This window comes from Coturnix japonica, chromosome W (genome assembly GCF_054131305.1).
Source record: "Coturnix japonica strain WE chromosome W, WE-NBRP24, whole genome shotgun sequence".
NCBI classification, from domain to species: domain Eukaryota; kingdom Metazoa; phylum Chordata; class Aves; order Galliformes; family Phasianidae; genus Coturnix; species Coturnix japonica.
The window spans coordinates 29,183,174-29,205,835 of NC_140701.1; the positions used below are offsets into that span (position 1 = coordinate 29,183,174).

At 48.3% G+C, this 22,662-nt stretch overlaps 1 protein-coding gene across 1 annotated transcript; it reads left to right on the plus strand.

The window, feature by feature from the left end:
- Positions 1 to 13,121: 13,121 nt before the first annotated feature.
- Positions 13,122 to 18,914, plus strand: LOC146754660 (uncharacterized). The gene has a single exon (XM_085527649.1). The coding sequence runs from the start codon at positions 14,528 to 14,530 to the stop codon at positions 15,998 to 16,000; it is 1,473 nt and encodes a 490-aa protein (XP_085383775.1). The 5' UTR covers positions 13,122 to 14,527; the 3' UTR covers positions 16,001 to 18,914.
- Positions 18,915 to 22,662: the final 3,748 nt, after the last annotated feature.

Consider the following 22,662-nt stretch of genomic DNA (forward strand, 5'->3'; position numbering starts at 1 on the left):
GCCAAACCCCACATAAGGTTTACCTCCTTAGATCTCTGACCCAAATACTCACTTAATTTCTCAGGGTCCCTTAGGTGTTCAAGAGTGAAATCCCATGACACTGCGGGTCTCCATGCTTCTAAGACTTTTCCTAAACCTTTCCATATTCCCTGCCAGTCATCATTCTCTGGTTTCTCTGGTTCTGGAGGAGACTTCCGCATAGAACGAATGCATAGGAATACATATGCATTCATTGATAGTGATAACATGGATACAAGTACGAACCCTATCTCAGTTATTGAAAGGCGTGTGGAAATCTGAGAGTACAAACTAAAAAAAGCAGGTTTTTTTAGCCTGTACAATGGATTAAACATGGTGGTGTTTGTAAAATTGCCCATTCCATCTGGGATGCAATACTTGTAAGATTCGCAATGGACCCCATAGAACCGATATAGGCCCCTGTCAGGGTTCAAACTAAAAATCCACCTGCGTCCGTGACAGGGGCCGTGGGCCCCACAGGGGCCCTAGGCCGAATGAAAAAAAAATGTTAATTAGGAAAAGAAAACAGCGGCAACGATCTAAGGAGGCACACTTATTTACTAAAAATACTATATCGAAATACAGGATAACACAATACAATACAATATAATTGAAAATTAAGCTAACGAATCAAGCAAAATAGGAGAGAGAATGAGTCCCGAAACCGAGAGGCCTACTTTGAATCTAGGCGAAACGGTGAAGGCTCCCACACACTCCCCTGAACGCCAGAACTCGAAAGACGTCAGTCTAGCCTGCGACAGAGATAATATAGTGTCCAGGTCCCGTGACCTATCGTGTTGTTCTCTGGGAGATGTAGTCTTCTTCTGTAAGTTGCAGATTCAGTAAAATTATTCATGCTTTATATGATGTTATGATGTGGAATACTGATAGCAAAATTACAAAATTATTAAACCATGACAGCCCGACAACACCATATGGGCCCTATAAACCCCATACAGACCCCACTACCCCATAAGTTCCCTATAGACCCCATACAGGCACACAAACCCATATGGGTCCCACAAAACCATATAGGCCCCATAGACCTCATACAAGACCCATAGGCCCCATTCAGGTACCACTACCCCATAAGAGACCCATAAACCCCATACAGGCCCCACAACCCCATATAGGCCCAATAGACCCCATAGAAGTCCCAAAACCCCATATGGAACCCATAGAATCCATATGGGACCCATAGACCCCACACAGGCCCCACAACCCAATACTGGCCCCATAGAACCCATACAGGCCCCACTACCCCTTATGGACCCCATGGACCCAATACAGGCTCAATAGACCCCATATGGGCACTATATACCCTATACAGGCCCCACAACCCCATATGGGACCCAATAACCCCACACAGGCCCCACAACCCCATATGGGCCCCATAGAACCCATACAGGCCCCACTACCCCATATGGACCCCATGGACCCCATACAGGCTCCAAGACCCCATATGGGCACTATATACCCTATACAGGCCCCACAACGCCATATGGGACCCAAAAACCCCACACAGGCCCCACAACCCCATATGGGCCTCATAGAACCCATACAGGCTCCACTACCCCATAAGGGCCCCATGGACCCCATCCAGGCTCCAAAACCCCATATGGGCACCATAGCCCCCATAAAGGTGCTACTACCCCATATAGGCCCCATAGACCCCATGTAGTCCCCACAACCCCATATGGGCACCATAGACCCCCATATGGGCCCTAAAGACTCCATAGAGGCCCCACCACCCCATACAGGACCCACAACACCATATGGGCCCCATAGACCCCATACAGGCCCCATAGGCCCCATACAGGTCTCACAATCCTATATGGGCCCCACAGACCCCATATGGGACCTATAGACCTCATAAAGGCCCCACAACACCATATGGACCCCAAAACCCCATATTGACCCCATAGACACCATATGGGCCCCATAGACCCCATACAGGGCCCACAAATCACATATGTGACCCATAGACCCCATAAAGGCCATACAACCCCATACAGGCCCCACAACCCCATATAGGCCACATACACCCCATACGGGCCCCACAAACCAAATGGGCCCTATAGACCTCATATGGGCCCCATATAACCCATACAGGCCCCACAAACCCATATCACAGAATCACAGAATCACAGAATTGTAGGGGTTGGAAGGGACCTCTAGAGATCATCGAGTCCAACCCCCCTGCCAAAGCAGGCTCCCTACACCATGTCACACAGGAAGGCATCCAGGCGGGTCTTAAATATCTCCAGCGAAGGAGACTCCACCACCTCCCTGGGCAGCCTGTTCCAGTGCTCCGTCACCCTCACTGTAAAGAAGTTCTTCCGCACATTTGTGCGGAACTTCCTATGCTGTACTTTCATCCCATTACCCCTAGTCCTATCCCCACGCACTACTGAAAAGAGACCAGACTCACCACTATGGCTCCCACACCTCAGGTATTTATAAACCTGGATCAAGTCCCCTCTCAGCCTTCTTTTTTAAGGCTAAACAGACCCAGTACCCTAAGTCTCTCCTCATAGGGGAGATGCTCCAGGCCCTTCACCATCTTAGTGGCCCTCCGCTGGACTGTTTCCAAGAGATCCCTGTCTTTTTTGTACTATGGAGCCCAGAACTGGACACAGTATTCCAGATGAGGCCTCACCAGGGCAGAGTAGAGGGGGAGGATCACCTCCTTCGACCTGCTGGACACGCTCTTTTTAATACACCCCAGTATGCCATTGGCTTTTTTGGCTACAAAGGCACACTGCTGGCTCATGGTTAATCTGTTGTCCACCAGGACGCCCAGGTCCCTCTCAGCAGAGCTCCTCTCCAGCAGGTCTTCCCCCAGCCCGTACATATGTAGCCCATAGACCCCATACAGGCCCAACAACCCCATATGGGCCCCATGGACCCCATACAGCCCCCACAACACCATATGGGACCCATAGAACCCGTATGGGCCCCATAGACCCCATACAGGGCCCACAACCCCATATGGGCACGATAGACCCCAAAAAGGTCCCACTACCCCATATGGGCCACATACACCCCATACAGGACCTACAACCCCATAAAGGCCCCATAGACACCATACAGGCCCCACAACCCAAGATGGGCCCCATAGACCCCAAAAAGGCCTAACAACCCCATAAATGCCCCACAACCCCATATGGGCCACATACACCCCATACAGGACCTACAACCCCATAAAGGCCCCATAGACACCATACAGGCCCCACAACCCAAGATGGGCCCCATAGACCCCAAAAAGGCCTAACAACCCCATAAATGCCCCACAACCCCATATGGGCCACATACACCCCATACAGGACATACAAGCCCATATAGGCCCCATAGACACCATACAGGCCCCACAACCCAAGATGGGCCCCATAGACCCCAAAAAGGCCGAACAACCCCATACAGGCCCCAAAAGCCCATATGGGTCCCACAAAACCATATAGGCCCCATAGACCTCATACGGGACCCAGAGACCCCATTCAGGCCTCACAACCCCATATGGGCCCCATAGACCCCATACAGGCGCCACAACGCAATACAGGCCCCACAAACCAATATGGTCCCCATAGACCCCATACAGACCCCACAACCCCATAAGGTCCCTATAGACCCGATACAGGCCCCATAGGCCCCATACAGGTCCCATAACCCCATACAAGCCCCATGGATGCCATACAGGTCCCACAACCCCATATGGGCCCTATAGTCCCCATAAAGGCCCCACAAACCCATATGGGTCCCACAAAACCATATAGGCCCCATAGACCTCATACGGGACCATAGACCCCATAGAGGTCCCACTACCCCATATGAGACCCATAAGCCCATATAGACCCGATATGGGACCCAAAGACCCCATATGGGCCCCATAGACCCCATACACGCCCCACAACCCCATACAGGCCCCACAAACCAATATGGTCTCCATAGACCCCATACAGGCCCCACAAACCCATACAGGTCCCACTACCCCATATGGGCCCCATAGACCCCATACACGCCCCACAACCCCATACAGGCCCCACAAACCAATATGGTCTCCATAGACCCCATACAGGCCCCACAAACCCATACAGGTCCCACTACCCCATATGGGCCCCATAGACCCCATACAGGCCACACAACCCCATACAGGCCCCACAAACCAATATGGTCTCCATAGACCCCATACAAGTCCCACTACCCCATATGAGACCCATAAACCCAATACAGGCCCCACAACCCCATATGGGCCCCATAGACCCCATAAAGGCCCCACAAACCCATATGGGTCCCACAAAACCATATAGGCCCCATAGACCTCATACGGGACCATAGGCCCCATACAGGTCCCACTACCCCATATGAGACCCATAAGCCCCATACAGGCCCCACAACCCCATACAGGCCCCACAACCCCATATGGGCACCATAGACCCCATGAAGGTCCCATAACCCCATATGGGACCCACAACCCCATACAAGCCCCACAAACCAATATGGTCCCCAAAGACCCCAAACAGGCCCCACAACCCCATACAGGCCCCACAACCCCATATGGGCCCCATAGACCCCATAAAAGTCCCATAACCCCATATGGGACCCATAGACCCCACACAAGCCCCACAACCACATACTGGCCCCATAGAACCCATACAGGCCCCACTACCCCATATGGGCCCCACAGACCCCATACAGGCTCCAAAACCCCATATGGGCACCATAGACCCATACAGGCCCTACAACCCCATATAGTCCCCAAATCCACATATGGGCCCCACAACCCCTTATGGACCCCATACAAGCCCCACAACCTTATAAAGGCCCCATAGACCCTATACTGGCCCCACAACCCCATATGGGCACTATATACCCTATAACGGCCCCACAACCCCATATGGTCCCCATAGACCCCATAAAGGTGCAAAAACCCCATATGGGCACCATAGACGCCATGTAGTCCCCACAACCCCATATGGGCAGCATAGACCCCATACAGGCCCCAAAATCCCATATGGGCCCTAAAGACTCCATATTGGCCCCACCACCCCATACAGGACCCACAACACCATACAGGCCCCACAAACCCATATGGGCCTCATAGACCCCATACACGTCCCACAACCCCATATGGGCCCAACAGACCCCAGACAGGCCCCACAACACCATATGGGCTCCATAGACCCCATACAGTCCCCAAGGCCCCATATAAGCCCCATAGGCCCCATACAGGTCCCACAACCTCATACAGGTCCCACAACCTCATACAGGTCCCACAGACCCCATGCAGTCTGCACAACGCAATACAGGCCCCACAACCCAAGATGGCCCCCATAGACCGCAAAAAGGGCGAACAATCCCATATGGGCCCCAAAAGCCCATATAGACCCGTTAGTCCCCATATGGGACCTAAAGACCCCATATGGGACCTAAAGACCCCATATGGGCCCCAAAACCCAATACAAGCCCCACAAACCAATATGGTCCCCATAGACCCCAAACAGGCCCCACAACCCCATATGGGCCCCATAGACCCCATACAGGCTCTGCAACCCCATATGGGCCCCATAGACCCCATATAGCCACACAACCCCATACTGGCCCCATAGACCCCATACATGCCCCACAACCCCATATGGGCCCCATAGACCCCATACAGGTCCCACTACCCCATATGCGACCCATAGACCCCACACAGGCCCCACAACCCCATACTGGCCCCATAGACCCCATACAAGGCCCACAAATCACACATGCGACCCATAGAGCCCATAAAGGCCATACAATCCCATACAGGCCCCACAACCCCATATAGGCCGCATACACCCCATACAGGCCCCACAAACCTATATGGGCCCTATAGACAGCATATGGGCCGCATAGAACCCATACAGGCCCCACAAACCCCATATGTAGCCCATAGACCCCATAAAGGCCCAATAACCCCATATGGGCCCTATAGACCTCATACAGACCCCACAACACCATATGGGACCCATAGACCCCATACAGGCTCCGCAACCCCATATGGGCCCCATAGACCCCATACAGGCTCCGCAACCCCATATGGGCCCCATAGACCCCATATAGCCCCACAACACCATATGGGCCCCATAGACCCCATACAGGCTCCGCAACCCCATATGGGCCCCATAGACCCCATATAGCCCCAAAACCCCATATGAGCCCAATAGACCCCATACAGACCCCACAACCCCATATGGGCCCTATAGACCCCATAGAGGCCCCACAAATCAATACAGGCCCCCCAACCCAAGATGGGCCCCATAGTCCCCACAAAGGTTGAACAACCCCATATGGGCCCCAAAAGCCCATATAGACCCCATATGGGACCCAAAGACCCCATATGGTCCCCATAGACCCCATAAAGGCCACACAACCCCATACAGGCCCCACAAACCAATATGGTCCCCATTGACCCCATACAGGTCTCACTACCCCATATGAGGCCCATAAACCCCATATAGGCCCCACAAACCCATATGGGTCCCACAAAACCATATAGGCCCCATAGACCTCATATGGGACCCATAGACCCCATACAGGTCTCACTGCCCCATATGAGACCCATAAACCCCATACAGGCCCCACAACCTCATACATGCCCCACAACCCCATATGGGCCCCATAGACCCCATAAAGGTCCCATAACCCCATATGGGACCAATAGAACCCATATGGGACCCATAGACCCCATACAGGCCCCACAACCCCATATGGGCCCCATAGAACCCATACAGGCCCCACTACCCCATATGGGCCCCATGGACCCCATACAGTCCCCAAAACCACAAATGGGCCCCACAAAACCATACAGGCCCCATAGACCTCATACGGGACCATAGACCCCATACAGGCCCGATAACGCCGTATAGCCCCACAACCCCATATAGGCCCCATAGACCCCATATGGGCCCCACAACCCAATACAAGCCCCACAACCCAATATGGTCCCCATAGACCCCATACAGGCCCCACAACCCCATACATGCTTCACAACCCCGTATGGGCCCCTACACCCCATACAGGCCTCTGTCACGGGTTACTTAGATTTACCTATGCCCGTGACAGGGGAAGCCACCCCGTGCCCCCTCCCCGGGGCCCGGAAAGGAGGGGGAAAAGGGGAATGGGATAAAAACAGCGGCAATCTAAGGAGGAAAAACTTATTTTACTAAATATGATATCGAAATACAAGATAACACAATATAATATAATTGAGGCTAACAAATCGAACAAACAGAGAGAGAGAGAGTCCCCGAAAACTGAGAGGCCTACTGTGAACTCTAGGCGACACGGCTGGAACGCTTCCCACTCTCAGAGAAGTTCGAGAGAAGAAGGAGGGCACTCCAGCCTGGGAACGAGATTATATAGCGTCCTGGTCCCGTGACTTATCATTAACCCTGTTGTTCTCTGGGATATGTAGTCTTCTTCTGTGGACTGCACATTCAATAGAAGTATCCATACTTTACATGATGTTATGATGTGGAATACTGATAGCAAAATTACAAAATTACAAAACCATGACATTCCATCCCTTATTCTACATTATTACATCATGGTTAATATATATACATATATATATATACACGTATGTAAAACTATGATAGCTAAATAGTAGAATTGCATGTAACATAACTAAATGTACAACTATAATAATTAAGTACACTACACATGCAAACATATATATATAGATACATAAAATTATTGACTGCACTCCCCCAGCATCAAATTCCCTTGTGGTACACACTGAACATCCCCATCCTTCTGCATTACCCACCAAGTGCACCCAGGTCCCTGGGCAAAGACAGTTCCACGGATAGGTTTGCCCTTTCCAGAAGCTGGAAGGACCCAAACAGCTTTTCCCAACATGTTCTTTACATGTACAACAGGGACCTTATCTCCTTCTATAGTGTGTAGGGGGCTAGATTGACTAGGACCATCACGACTGACAGATCCTCTAGTATTCACCAACCAAGTGGCTTCTGCCAGATTCTTCTCCCAGTGCTTAAATGTTCCACCACCCATTGCTTTCAATATAGTTTTTAACAACCCATTATATCGTTCAATTTTACCAGAAGCTGGTGCATGGTAGGGAATACGATAAATCCACTCAATGCCATGAAATTTGGCCCAAGTATTTATAAGACAATTTTTGAAATGTGTCCCATTATCAGATTCAATTCTTTCTGGGGTGCCATGTCGCCATAGGACTTGTTTCTCAAGACCTAATATGGTGTTTCTGGCAGTAGCATGGGGTACTGCATATGTTTCAAGCCACCCAGTGGTTGCCTCTACCATGGTGAGTACATAACACTTACCATTGCGAGATCGTGGCAAGGTGATATAATCAACCTGCCACGCCTCCCCATATTTATACTTTTGCCACCGCCCTTCCTCCCAGAGAGGTTTCATACTTTTGGCTTGTTTAATTATGGCACATGTTTCACAATCATGAATAATCTGCGCAATAGCGTCCATGGTTAAGTCCACCCCTCGGTCTCTGGCCCACTTATATGTCGCATCTCTTCCTTGATGACCTGAGGTCTCATGAGCCCATCAAGCTAGAAATAATTCGCCCTTATTCTGCCAGTCCAAGTCGATTTGAGCCACCTCAATTCTGGCAGCTTTATCTACCTGATGGTTGTTTTGTTGTTCTTCAGTAGCCCGACTTTTGGGCACATGTGCATCCACATGACGCACCTTTACAACCATATTCTTTGTTCGGGAAGCAATGTCCTTCCATAATTCAGCTACCCAAACAGATTTACCCCTCCGTTGCCAGTTATTCTGTTCCCACCGCTGTAACCACCCCCATAAGGCATTTGCCACCATCCATGAGTCAGTATAAAGATACAGCATTGGCCACCTCTCCCGTTCAGCAACATCTAAGGCCAGCTGGACAGCATTTACCTCTGCAAACTGACTTGATTCTCCCTTACCTTCAGTGGCCTCTGCAACCTGTCGTGTGGGGCTCCACACAGCGGCTTTCCATTTGCAATGCTTCCCTACAATGCGACATGATCCGTCTGTGAATAGGGCATATTTCTTTTCATTTTCTGGTAATTCATTGTATGGTGGTGCCTATTTAGCACGTGATACCTCTTCTGCTGGTGATGTTCCAAACCTTTTATCTTCAGGCCAGTCCATGATTACCTCTAGGATTCCTGGATGATTGAGGTTTGCCATTCGCGCTCGCTGTGTAATCAGCGCAATCCACTTGCTCCAGGTGACATCGGTAGCATGATGGGTGGAGGGAACCCGTCCTTTGAACATCCAGTTCAGCACTGGCAGTCGAGGTGCCAAAAGGAGCTGTGTTTCAGTCCCAACTACTTCAGAAGCAGCCCGAACCCCCTCATACGCGGCTAAGATCTCCTTCTCAGTTGGAGTGTAGCACTCTTCAGACCCCTTATATGATCGACTCCAGAATCCCAGGGGTCGGCCTCGGGTCTCTCCTGAGGCTCTTTGCCACAAACTCCAAGTGGGGCCTTTCTCTCCAGCAGCAGTATAGAGGATGTTCTTTACATCCTGTCCAGTCCATACTGGCCCCAGGGCTACAGCACGGGCTATCTCTTGTTTAATCTGTTCAAAAGCCTGCTGCTGCTCAGGGCCCCATGCAAAATCGTTCTTCTTCCGTGTCACCTGATAAAAGGGGCTAACAATGAGGCTGTAGTTTGGAATGTGCATCCTCCAAAAGCCCACTGCACCCAGAAAAGATTGTGTCTCTTTCTTGCTATTTGGTGGAGACATGGCAGTGATTTTGTCGATCACATCTGTTGGGATGTGACGACGTCCATCCTGCCACTTTATACCTAAGAACTGAATTTCCTGGGCAGGTCCTTATACTTTGCTTCACTTAATAGCAAAGCTGGCTTGTAGAAGAATTTGGATTATCTGCTCACCTTTTGTGAAAACCTCTTCTGCTGTATCGCCCCACAAAACAATGTCATCAATGTACTGCAGGTGTTCAGGAGCACCACCCTGTTCCAGTACAGTTTGGACCAACCCATGGCAAATGGTTGGGCTGTGTTTCCACACCTGGGGCAAACAGTTCCATGTATACTGAATGCCCCTCCAGGTGAAGGCAAACTGTGGCTTACATTCTGCAGCCAAAGGAATAGAGAAGAAGGCATTGGCAATGTCAATGGTGGCATACCATTTGGCTGCTTTTGACTCCAGCTCGTACTGGAGTTCCAACATGTCCGGCACAGCAGCGCTCAATGGGGGTGTGGCCTCATTCAGGCCACGGTAGTCTACTGTCTGCCTCCATTCTCCACTGGCTTTACGCACTGGCCATATGGGACTGTTAAAAGGTGAGTGAGTTTTAGTGATCACTCCCTGATTCTCCAGCTGGCGAATCAAATCATGAATGGGGAGCAAGGAATCCCTGTTGGTGCGATACTGCCGTCTGTGCACTGTCTTTTTCGCAATCGGTACCTGCTGCTCTTTTACTCGTAGCAGCCCCACAACAGACGGGTCCTCTGACAGGCCAGGCAAAACAGACAGCTGCTTAATGTTGTCCATATCTACAGCAGCTATCCCAAAGGCCCATCGATACCCCTTAGGATCCTTGAAATGCCCCCTTCTGAGGTAATCAATACCCAGTATACATGGAGCCCCTGGGCCAGTCACAATAGGATGTTTTTGCCAATCTTTGCCAGTGAGGCTTATTTCAGCCTCCAGCACAGTCAATTCTTGAGAGGCCCCATTCACCCCAGAAATATGGATTGATTCTGTCCCTTCATGACTGGAGGGCATTAGGGTGCACTGTGCACCGGTATCCACCAGCGCCTTATATTCCTGTGGTTCTGATGTGCCAGGCCATCGAATCCACACAGTCCAATAAACTCTATTATCCCTTTCCCTCCCCTGACTGAGGACAGGGCCCCTCTATTGGTTACCTGTGATGACTGGAGCAACTCCACTGGTGGTTGGTATGTCTAGTAGTTCTTTCACCCGTGCTCGTTGTGCAGAAGTAGGCTGATCATGCCACTTCCTCATGTCTTCTCCACGGTCACGTAGGTAGCGCCACATGGAAACGCGGTGCAATCGTACTGTTGTTCTTTGCTCGAGCTGGGAAGCGTGTGCGTTTAACAGCTGAGACTTTTGATGATGCAGGTGAGGAGTAGGACTGGAATACTTTGATCAGATTTTTCATTAGACCTGGTTGCCCGTACTAGGATTGACCTTCATCAGTTGTTTCTGATACTATTATGGATTCATTACGATTAGTTGATGGAAACAATTTCTTGCACATTTCATCTCGTCGGTCTTCTAGCCGTGAGATGGCAGAAACTGCGGCATGCAGTTGGGGGAGCTGCTGATCGACAGTTTGAAGCATTATAATCAGCTCAACAACTCGGGGCCATCTGTCCTCGAATCCTCTAGATGCTGTTACCAATGACTGTGCATTTCTCTCTGGTGCTGTACTTGTGATTTTCTGCCACATGTCAGGATCGGCCCTCACTCTCTCAGGTTCATGTTCGCTTGGATCAGGGTTGTACAACATTTTCGCCATGGCCGATTCCCTCAGATACTGAATACCTTTTTGGACGGTATTCCAACTATTAAATTTAGGCTTCAAAGCATCCTTATAGGGGTACCTTTCTCTCACAGCTTCTAACAGCCGCAACCAGAGAGTGGCAGCTCCATCCGAACATCTGCTAATCCCTCTGTCGATACCTGCATCTTGGGCAATGCTTCCTAGTTGGCGAGCTTCATTACCATCTAGAGACAAGCTGTTGATCCCGTTGTCCCAGCAGCGAAGCAACCAAGCAAGGATACCTTCATCTTGACTCCGTGTAAACTCCTTTCTTGAGCCTTGGATTTCAGTCAGCTTAAGAGGTCGACGATAGGTGATTTCTTCCTCATCATCAGTCTCTTCTTCATGCCTCTTGGTTTTTCCCTTTGCTTTTTTTCGGTACTGCTCCCTGCCCGGCACCTGGGTCTTCTGCTGCCCCCCCCTCTGCTTCTCCTTCTTTTCGTTCTAGACACATGGACACCCGTTTCCATTTCTTGCCTTCCACAGGGGCAACTGATATTGCTACTGATGCCTCCTGTGACTGATCAGAGTTAACTTGGGCTTGAATCTCAGATCGGAAACTCTCTCTCTCCAGAATAGTATGATACAAAGCACGGTATGCATAAGCCAAACCCCACATAAGGTTTACCTCCTTAGATCTCTGACCCAAATACTCACTTAATTTCTTAGGGTCCCTTAGGTGTTCAAGAGTGAAATCCCAAGACACTGCTGGTCCCCATGCTTCTAAGACTTTTCCTAAACCTTTCCATATTCCCTGCCAGTCATCATTCTCTGGTTTCTCTGGTTCTGGAGGAGACTTCCGCATAGAACGAATGCATAGGAATACATATGCATTCATTAATAGTGATAACATGGATACAAGTACGAACCCTATATCAGTTATTGAAAGGCGTGTGGAAATCTGAGAGTACAACCTAAAAAAAGCAGGTTTTTTTAGCCTGTACAATGGATTAAACATGGTGGTGTTTGTAAAATTGCCCATTCCATCTGGGATGCAAGTATTTGTAAGATTCACAATTCCATCTGGTGTGTAGATGCCAAAATTAGGGCGATACCACATCTCATAACAGTACCAGGCAGGTGTCTCCATCAGTATGCACCTTATTAGGCCATATACCTGCACAATTCCACAACAACAAATTATGGTGTTAATAGTTAACCAATACTTTGAGAAGATCATAATTGCTTTCAATCCCTTAAACAGAGCAACTGGGATGAAGAGTGGATTTATAGCTGGCAGGCTCTGTAAAAGTCAGAGCTAGCTAGCTTTGCTCTAAGGGAGAAAGAAATCCCTTTGTTTTCTATACAAAAGTTAGATAGCAATGCTGAGAATGTGCAGCTGCCCTTAATGTTGACAATTTGTCTGGTATTTCAAGGTCACGTTCTCAGTGAGCAGCTACAAAAAGATAACACTCCCGTAACATAGCTAACTAAGCTCTTTGAGAGCTAAGAGAGAGTCGTTCTAAAAGCTAAAAAGCTCAATGCCCTCATTCTCCACCAAAAAATCTGTCATGGGTTACTTAGATTTACCTATGCCTGTGTGTGAAAGACAGAACTGTTTTTCTTTTATTGTCTCAAAGTTTGCTTTCGTGAGGCCTTTCTGATGATAAGACTCTGACAGGCAACTGCTAACTATCCAGGAGGGTGAATGGTGGGTGTTATCGTGCCATCCCTGCTTAGGACTGCAAAGATAAGCAGGAACAAGACAAGCAGTCTTTTCCAGGGGTGCTGCTGGGAGGAGCAGACCCCTGCAGAAGGTGGTAAATCTTGTGTCAGGCAACAGAGACCTCCAACCCTTGCTGGCTTATCTGTGGGGCAGGAATGTCAGAAAAGTTAGTTTTAAATCTTCTTACAAAGAAGCGTTTGTTAAGAAGAAGAAGAACCCCCACCGAAATGGGGGATAAAAGACCCTCGCTAAACTGGGGACTTTGGAGACAAACTCCCAAAGACACCTTTGACGGAGAATTCCCTAAGGGGGAAACTTCGTCGGAAGAACCCCCGGGACCGGCTTGCTGCGGAGCTCCCTGGCTGTCTCCCATCCCCTGCGGCGATCAGACGAGTTCCTGAGATCGTCGGACCTACTGTGTACCTCGCTGGACCCACGGTGGTGACTATCTCTTTCGCTCTCTGCAAAGACTCCTTGCTTACATTTCCTACTTTTTCTATCGCCTACCTTCCCTTCCCCATCTCCCTAAAAATAGCTAGGACTCTAATAAACTGGTTGGACCAACATTTGAACCGTTGCTTCTTAATCTCACGCCGGGTATACACATATCAAAGAACCTTGCCTCCCTCCTACAAATTGGAGCGAGACATTTTTATTGGCGTAGTCGGCAGGATGCCCGCCGTGAGAGTGTTGTCCTTCCAAAAACTCCAAAATTTTTCTGTATGTACCTCCTGGAGTTGCAAGGACCGATAATTTTGGTAACTTAGATGTGAGCACCTCTCCAGGAAGACCGCTCCATATTCTGAAACTTTACTGCTTATGTGTTTACCTCTCGGGGACGTATGAATTAATTTTGACTATTTGCTCTTGTTTTATACGTGTGTGCCTCCTCGGGAAGACTATTTCGCATTTTGTGGTTTAAGTAACTTGTAACGTATTTTGGAATTCGAAAGTTTTGTGTGTGCACCTCTTGGGGAAGTGAGGAAGTAATTTTTTGACGTTTGTGCCTCTCCAAGAAGTTTATTCCTTTCTGAGAAACCTAGAAGTGTTTTGAAACTTGTGTGGCTTTAAGCTTGAAGTTTTTCTGGCCTGACAGGGTAGCCAGGAGCGATTTAGGTGTTTACACTTTCTTTGTAAGTGTTGATTGGGCTTCTTTGTCTTTTGTGAAAGGGAGGAATGATTGTAGCATTTGCATTTGTTTGATAGGTGCGTGTCTCCCTTGGGAGGGGTAAGGAGTTAAGTGTACCTTCTCTTCCCTTAGTGTAGATCTTTTAGGGTATTGAGAAATGAGTGAAAGTATTGCCACTATGAAAAGTGAAAATGTGCTATTTGACCTTTTAGAAAAGCATGGTGCTCGGCCCTCTTTATCAGGGGTGGATTGGGCACGACAAAACTGGTATAACTTGCAGAGTGTTTCCGACCGCATTCGTGTTTTACAATATGAGGCTCATACTCGAGCCGGGAAAGGAAAATCGTTTATTTGTGCGGTACTCGGTGCTGCTTTAAAAGCTGCCGTGGAGTTCCGAAATGAAAAGCATTCGGCAGAAATACAAACCATACAAGCATTACAGGAATCAGTTAAAGTAATGCAAGAATTGGTAAAAACTCTGCAGAATCAAATAGTGAACCTTGAAGAACAATTAAAAAGAGAGCAACATAATACAGTTTTGTTGCAAATGGCTTTTAAGGAACTATTAACATATAAGAATACTAGCAATACTGCTGTCCATAATTTGCCTCAAGAAAAAACTTTTCCTCAGAAGGAACTACAAGGAATAAAGGAAGGGCTTGGCAAATTAGAGGACTCGCCAGCCCAATTGCGTCCTTTGATAAAAACCGAATATTTGTTTGATAACAGTGAGGATCTGAACCCTCAAATGAATGTTAAAGAAATTCCCTTTTCTGCCACTGAATTAGCAAAACTGAAAAAAGATTTTAGCCGCTCTCCAAAGGAATCAGAGACAGAATATGTGTGGAGAGTCAGTTTAACTGGTGGAGACCAAATACTGTTAACTGAAAAGGAAGCTGAAGGTTATTGGGGGCCTGGAGTATTTTTAACTACTGGTAACAACCGTGCTCCCTGGTCCCTAACACAGAGGGCTGCCTATTGGGCAGGTGGTCTTAACCCTTTAGAAAGGGGAGACCCTCTTGCCATTAATGGGACAGCTGATCAATTGGTTGAAAGTGTTCAAAAAGCTGCTTGTCTCCAAATGATGTATGATAGAAAGCTGCAGCCACATCATGAATCACCTATGATGATGCCTGTTGATCCTGAAAGGATGACTCCTTTAATCAGGGGGCTTCCAGAATCACTGAAACCTATAGGTATACAACTACAAGGAAAAATACAAGCTATGCCTCAGGGAGAAAGAACCCTGGCAGCATTAGAAGGAACTGGCACCTCAGGCCATTTGCAGTCGGGATATAAAGTATGGACATGGGGGGAGGTTGCCCAAGAGTTGATTAATTATGAAAGGAAATATGGGCCTGTGGCTTCTTCCAGTATATCTGAACCAGAGGAAGTAAGGCTCGCAGCAACCACCCTTGCTCCTAGGCCACCTAGTCCAAAGCTCAGTGGAACTGGAAGGGTCTCATTGCCAGTAAGAACGGGTAGGCGAAATATTGATCATAAACGTAATCATCTCTGGACACTGGGCTGGCAAAAGGGTGTTCCACGAGACCTGATGAATGGATTGCCCACTTTCAGGTTAGAGAAATTAGTTAACTTGTGGCCAGAACAAAAGCTCAAGGAAAGCTGATGCTTTCGCCCCCTCCCCCAGATGAGAGGGAGGTGGGGGGGGGGGGAAGGCAGTGAAGGGTAGATGTTGGTTAACACCTTCTGTCCCAATGCCTCACCACTCCTGCCAATGGCCCCTGTGAGTCATGATCCAGTTGCTGATAAGCTAGGGAAACACTTATCTCTCTGGCCAGCCTGTGTCCACTGACTCAGCTAACATGAGGCCAGTCTCCCTAACCTTAATGAAATCCTATAACGAATATCCTTGGAAGGCTAAGGACACCCCGATAAAGAAATGTAAAATTAACTCTCACTGGTTTGTACCATCATTTTTAATTGTATTAACAAAGCCCCAAAAGGGCAAGTTGTTGTCTTGTTTTATTTTTCAGAAAATCCCCGTGGGACCTTTACTGAACACAGAATGACTGATAGCTGACTTTAACCATTTGTGTTTTGTGACAGAAAAATTAAAGATGTGATCTTGCTAGAATACTGATATAACTCGTTGTTTCATATTTTGGTTGCAATAGTATTATGTTTTTGTTTGTTGTTGTTGTGGATTGTGATTGATATCAGTCCTTGGATCTGTTAAAACTTCACAATTTGGTTCAGAGTTTTTTTCAGATCATCCTGACTTTCTGGTACTTTCTGCACAGTGATAACCATTCCTTCTGATCCCTTCTTTTACCCCTTTTTGTCAAACTGATTATGATTTGCATGTAACTCCTCCATAGTGTTTCCAAATTCCTAACAAATTGGGAAATGAGCCAAGGGACCCATCTAATATCTGTTAGATGTGGTCACAAATGAAATCTATCATAAAACCCTTTGTACTGGTGATTTTTCAGTGTCATATAAGTCCAGGAGTTCCATACAAAACATGGTTGTTGGAAAATGTCTAAGAGATGTATGTGTTTCTGGGATTATCCCTCTTATGGTTTATACTGTGGGGTATCCCACACACTGTCCTGTGAAAAGTTTTGTAGACTATAACAAGTACTCTAACTTGCCAAACTAGTATTTATATCTGTCAGCAATTGAACTGCTTTGGAAATGCTCATGTGGAAAGTTTTCCTGACACAAATACCCCTATTTATTTGTTTTACTTGTTTGTTCGATGCTATTGGTTATTGTCACTGTCTTTGTGATTGTTAAATGTTTATGGTATATATAAGCATGGATTGCTAAAGGAAAGTTATATGGTATTAAGGGTGTTGCAGAAACTGAAGAACTGTATTGCTTGATCTGTGGGTTCTGAAGGGAATGGGACAAACTGCTTTGATGGTATAAGAACTGTTAATGATACAGAAGTATAATTGAGGGTATGTAGATGGAGCTTGGAAATTGTATAGAAAGAGGGATTGTAATGAAAGAATTGGGAAGAATAATAGCAGCTGCACTAGAGCAGGACCTGAAGATCCCAGGATGAGTTTTGCCCCCAGTGGACTGAATGCAATGTGCACACAGCAGTGTAAAGATGTTTGTTTTCTGGTAGATACGGGTGCATCTCACTCTGTACTGCATCAAGAATTACTACCCTTAGATGATTTTTGTAACAATAGTAGGAGTAGGTCAACAAGAAAAAGCTTATCAATTAAATAAAGAAAGGGAGCTAAGGGTGAAGCAAGTAACAATAGAAATAAGTGACTATAGCTGTTAATAACTTTTCTGAGTAGTTTGTATTGTAGAGAGATCTAATATAGTGGTTTGTTATCTTTTAAGAGCAGGTGTTCCACCTGGGCTCTGTATCATGCACTGGCCATGCGGATATGGAGCACATGTGAAAAAACCTTGCAATCTCTAGCAAGAATTAAAACAGGAGAGAATCTGTGATGGGTGAGAAAGGCAAAGTGCACTTTGAAGCAGGGGACGCCCTGCAGGCACTGCCTATCACATTCACCGCTATTGTGTTCCTTCTGTCTTCTTTTGGTGGTTTGCCACCTCATAGTTGTTGATAAGTAATAATACATTAGCTTTGAAATTTCCATTTATAGAATTGTCTAAAATGAAAGCTGGAATCAGTGTGTATATGTCAACTCAAAAACTTATGACCTTACATGTAACCTCATGTTTAGTTAGTGCATTATCAATCAAGGTTTTGATTGAATGATGATGATTGTTAACATTTAATTCCCCCATATCACCTATCCCTCTTTTCCCTTATGCTTTTTTTTTTTTTCTTTCCTCACCACCGTGAATGGTCATTTGCGCATCAGTTTCAAGCAACCTTTGAGCCACGGGGTGGTGTGAAAGACAGAACTGTTTTTCTTTTATTGTCTCAAAGTTTGCTTTCGTGAGGCCTTTCTGATGATAAGACTCTGACAGGCAACTGCTAACTATCCAGGAGGGTGAATGGTGGGTGTTATCGTGCCATCCCTGCTTAGGACTGCAAAGATAAGCAGGAACAAGACAAGCAGTCTTTTCCAGGGGTGCTGCTGGGAGGAGCAGACCCCTGCAGAAGGTGGTAAATCTTGTGTCAGGCAACAGAGACCTCCAACCCTTGCTGGCTTATCTGTGGGGCAGGAATGTCAGAAAAGTTAGTTTTAAATCTTCTTACAAAGAAGCGTTTGTTAAGAAGAAGAAGAACCCCCACCGAAATGGGGGATAAAAGACCCTCGCTAAACTGGGGACTTTGGAGACAAACTCCCAAAGACACCTTTGACGGAGAATTCCCTAAGGGGGAAACTTCGTCGGAAGAACCCCCGGGACCGGCTTGCTGCGGAGCTCCCTGGCTGTCTCCCATCCCCTGCGGCGATCAGACGAGTTCCTGAGATCGTCGGACCTACTGTGTACCTCGCTGGACCCACGGTGGTGACTATCTCTTTCGCTCTCTGCAAAGACTCCTTGCTTACATTTCCTACTTTTTCTATCGCCTACCTTCCCTTCCCCATCTCCCTAAAAATAGCTAGGACTCTAATAAACTGGTTGGACCAACATTTGAACCGTTGCTTCTTAATCTCACGCCGGGTATACACATATCAAAGAACCTTGCCTCCCTCCTACAAATTGGAGCGAGACACTGTGACAGGGGAAGCCACCCCGTAGGACCCCCCTGGGCCCGGAAAGGAGGGGGAAAAGGGGAATGGGATAAAAACAGCGGCAATCTAAGGAGGAAAAACTTATTTTACTAAATATGATATCGAAATACAAGATAACACAATATAATATAATTGAGGCTAACAAATCGAACAAAAAGAGAGAGAGAGAGAGTCACCGAAAACCGAGAGACCTACTGTGAAGTCTAGGCGACACGGCTGGAACGCTTCCCACTCTCCGAGAAGTTCGAGAGAAGAAGGAGGGCACTCCAGCCTGGGAACGAGATTATATAGCGTCCTGGTGCCGTGACTTATTATTACCCTGTTGTTCTCTGGGATATGTAGTCTTCTTCTGTGGACTGCACATTCAATAGAAGTATCCATACTTTACATGATGCTATGATGTGGAATACTGATAGCAAAATTACAAAATTACAAAACCATGACAGCCCCACAACCCCATACATGCTCCACAACCCCATATGGGCCCCATAGACCCCATACAGGTTCCACAACCCCATAAAGACCCCATAGACCCCATACAGGCCCCACAACCCCATACATGCCCCACAACCCCATATGGGCCCCATAGACCCCATAGAGTCTCCACTACCCCATATGCGACCCATAGACCCCACATAGGCCCCACAACCCCATACTGGCCCCATAGACCCCATACAGGCCCCATAGGCCCCATACAGGTCCCACAATTCTATATGGGCCCCTCAGACCCCATATGGGACCCATAGACCTCATAAAGGCCATACAACCCCATACAGGCCCCACAAACCTATATGGGCCCTATAGACCTCATATGGGCCCTATAGACCTCATATGGGCCCCATAGATTCCATACAGGCCCCACAACGCTATATGGGCCCCATGGACCCCATACAGGCTCCAAAAATCCATATGGGCCCCATAGACCCAATAACGGCGCTACAACCCCATATGGGCCCCATAGACCCCATACAGGCCATAAAACCCCAAACAGGCCCCACAAAAGCATATAAGACCCATAGACCCCATACAGGTCTCACAACCCAATATGGGCCCCATAAAGCCCATACAGGCATCACAAACCTATATGGGCCCCATAGACTCCATAAAGGCCCCACAAATCCATATGGACCCCACAAAGCCATATGGGCCCCACAGACACAATACAGGCCCCACAACCCCATATAGGCCCTACAATCCCATACAGGCCCCACAACCCCATATGGGCCCCATAAACCCCATACAGGGCCTACAACCCCATATAGGCCCCATAGACACCATACAGGTCACACTACCCCATACAGGTTCCACAACCCCATAAAGGTCCCATAGACCCCATACAGGTTCCACAACCCCATAAAGGCCCCATAGACCCCATACAGGCTCCAAAACCCCATAAAGGCCCCATAGACCCCATACAGGTTCCACAACCCCATAAAGGCCCCATAGAGCCCATACAGGTTCCACAACCCCATAAAGGCCCCATAGAGCCCATACAGGTTCCACAACCCCATAAATGCCCCATAGACCCCATACAGGCCCCACAACCCCATACAGGCTTCACACAGAATCACAGAATGACCCAGGTTGGAAGGGACCTGAAGGATCATGTAGTTCCAACCCTCCTGCCTAGCAGGGCGTCCAAACATACACATTTACTAGATCAGGTTTCCCAGGAGACCTCATAGATCCCCATAGAGACCCCACAGATCTCCATAGAGACCTCATAGATCAGGTTGCCCATGGCCCCATCCAACCTGGCCTTGAACACCTCCAAGGATGGGGCATCCACAACCTCCCTGGGCAGCCTGTTCCAGGGCCTAACCACTCTCCTAGTGAAGAACATCCCTGTAACATCCAACCTAAATCTTCCCTCTTTTAACTTAAAACCATTTCCCTGTGTCCTGCTATTGTCAGCCCTTTCGAAGAGTTTACTCCCCTCCTGGGAGTAAGTTCCCTTCAGGTATTGAAAGGCTGCAATGAGGTCACCCCGCAACCTTCTCTTCTCCAGGCTGAACAAACCCAACTCCCTCAGCCTGTCCTCATAGGGGAGGTGCTCCAGCCCCCTGATCATCTTTGTGGCCCTCCTCTGGACCCTTTCCAAAATCTCCATGTCTTTTTTGTACTGAGGGCTCCACACCTGGACACAGTACAACAGATGGGGCCTCACAAGAGCCGAGTAGAGAGGGACAATCACCTCCCTATCCCTGCTGACCACCCCTCTCCTGAGGGAGCCCAGGATCCCATTTGCTTTCCGGGCTGCCATAGCACACTGCTGGCTCATGTTGAGTCTCTCGTCCATCAGGACCCCCAGGTCCTTCTCTGCCGAGCTGCTCTCAAGGACCACTCCTCCCAGCCTGTACAGGTGCCTGGGGTTCTTCCGGCCCAAGTGCAAAACCTTGCACTTTGCCGTGTTGAACCTCATTAGGTTCACCCGAGCCCAGCTTTCCAGCCTGTCGAGGTCCCTCTGAATGGCATCTGTTCCTTCCACCGTATCGACTGCACCACTCAGCTTGGTGTCGTCAGCAAACTTGCTGAGGGTGTACTCAATTCCCTCATCGATGTCATTAATAAAGATGTTAAAGAGCACCGGTCCCAAGACAGACCCTTGAGGGACACCGCTCGTTACCGGCCTCCACCTGGATATAGAGCCATTGACCACCACCCTCTGTCTGCGGCCTTTCAACCAATTGCTTATCCATCGAGTTATCCATCCATCAAATCCACTTCCCTCCAATTTGGAGATGAGGATGTGGTGGGGGACCATGTCAAAGGCCTTGCTCAGGTCCAGGTAAATGACATCGGTCACCTTCCCTTCGTCCACCAACACTGTCACTCCATCATAGAAGGCCACAAGATTAGTTAAGCATGACCTTCCCCTGGTGAAGCCGTGCTGGTTGTCTCGGATCACATGCTCATTCCTTATGTGATCGAGCATGTTGTTCAGGAGGATCTGTTCCATCATCTTCCCAGGCACAGAGGTGAGACTCACCGGCCTGTAGTTCCCCAGGTCCTCCCTGCTCCCCTTCTTGTAAATGGGAGTGACGTGACCCTTCCTCCAATCATCCGGGACCTCGCCTGACAGCCACGACTTCTCAAATACGATGGAGAGCGGCTCGGCAACCACCTCAGCCAGCTCCTTCAGGACCCTGGGATGCACACCATCTGGCCCCATAGACTTGTACTCATTCAGTCTAAGGAGGCACTCTCGGACTTGCTCTACCCTTACAGTGGGGAGGGATTTACCTCCTTGGTCCCCACATAGAGGTATGGGGGTGCAGGGCTTAGGGACGTGAAAAAGACTAGAATCCTGGCCACTAGTGAAGATTGAGGTGAAGAACTCATTCAGCACCTCAGCTTTCTCTTCACCTGTTGAAGCCAGTTCTCCTTTTAAACTTACCAAAGTAGGTACGCCCGTTTTGGCCTGTCTCTTCTGGCCAATGTACCTGTAGAAGGTTTTCTTATTGTTTTTCACGTCCCTCGCCAAGTTCAGTTCTGCCTGTGCCTTGGCTTCCCTGATCCCACGTCTGCATGTCCGGGCGGCATCCCTGTATTCTTCCCAGGTGACACAGCCTTGTTTCCAGAGCTTGTACACCCCTTTCTTCGCCCTCAGTTCTCTCAGCAGGTCCTTGCTGAGCCATGCCTGTTT

Coding starts and splice junctions, on each gene's coding strand:
- LOC146754660 (XM_085527649.1), top strand. CDS start 14,528: ATGAGTGAAAGTATTGCCACTATGAAAAGTGAAAATGTGCTATTTGAC.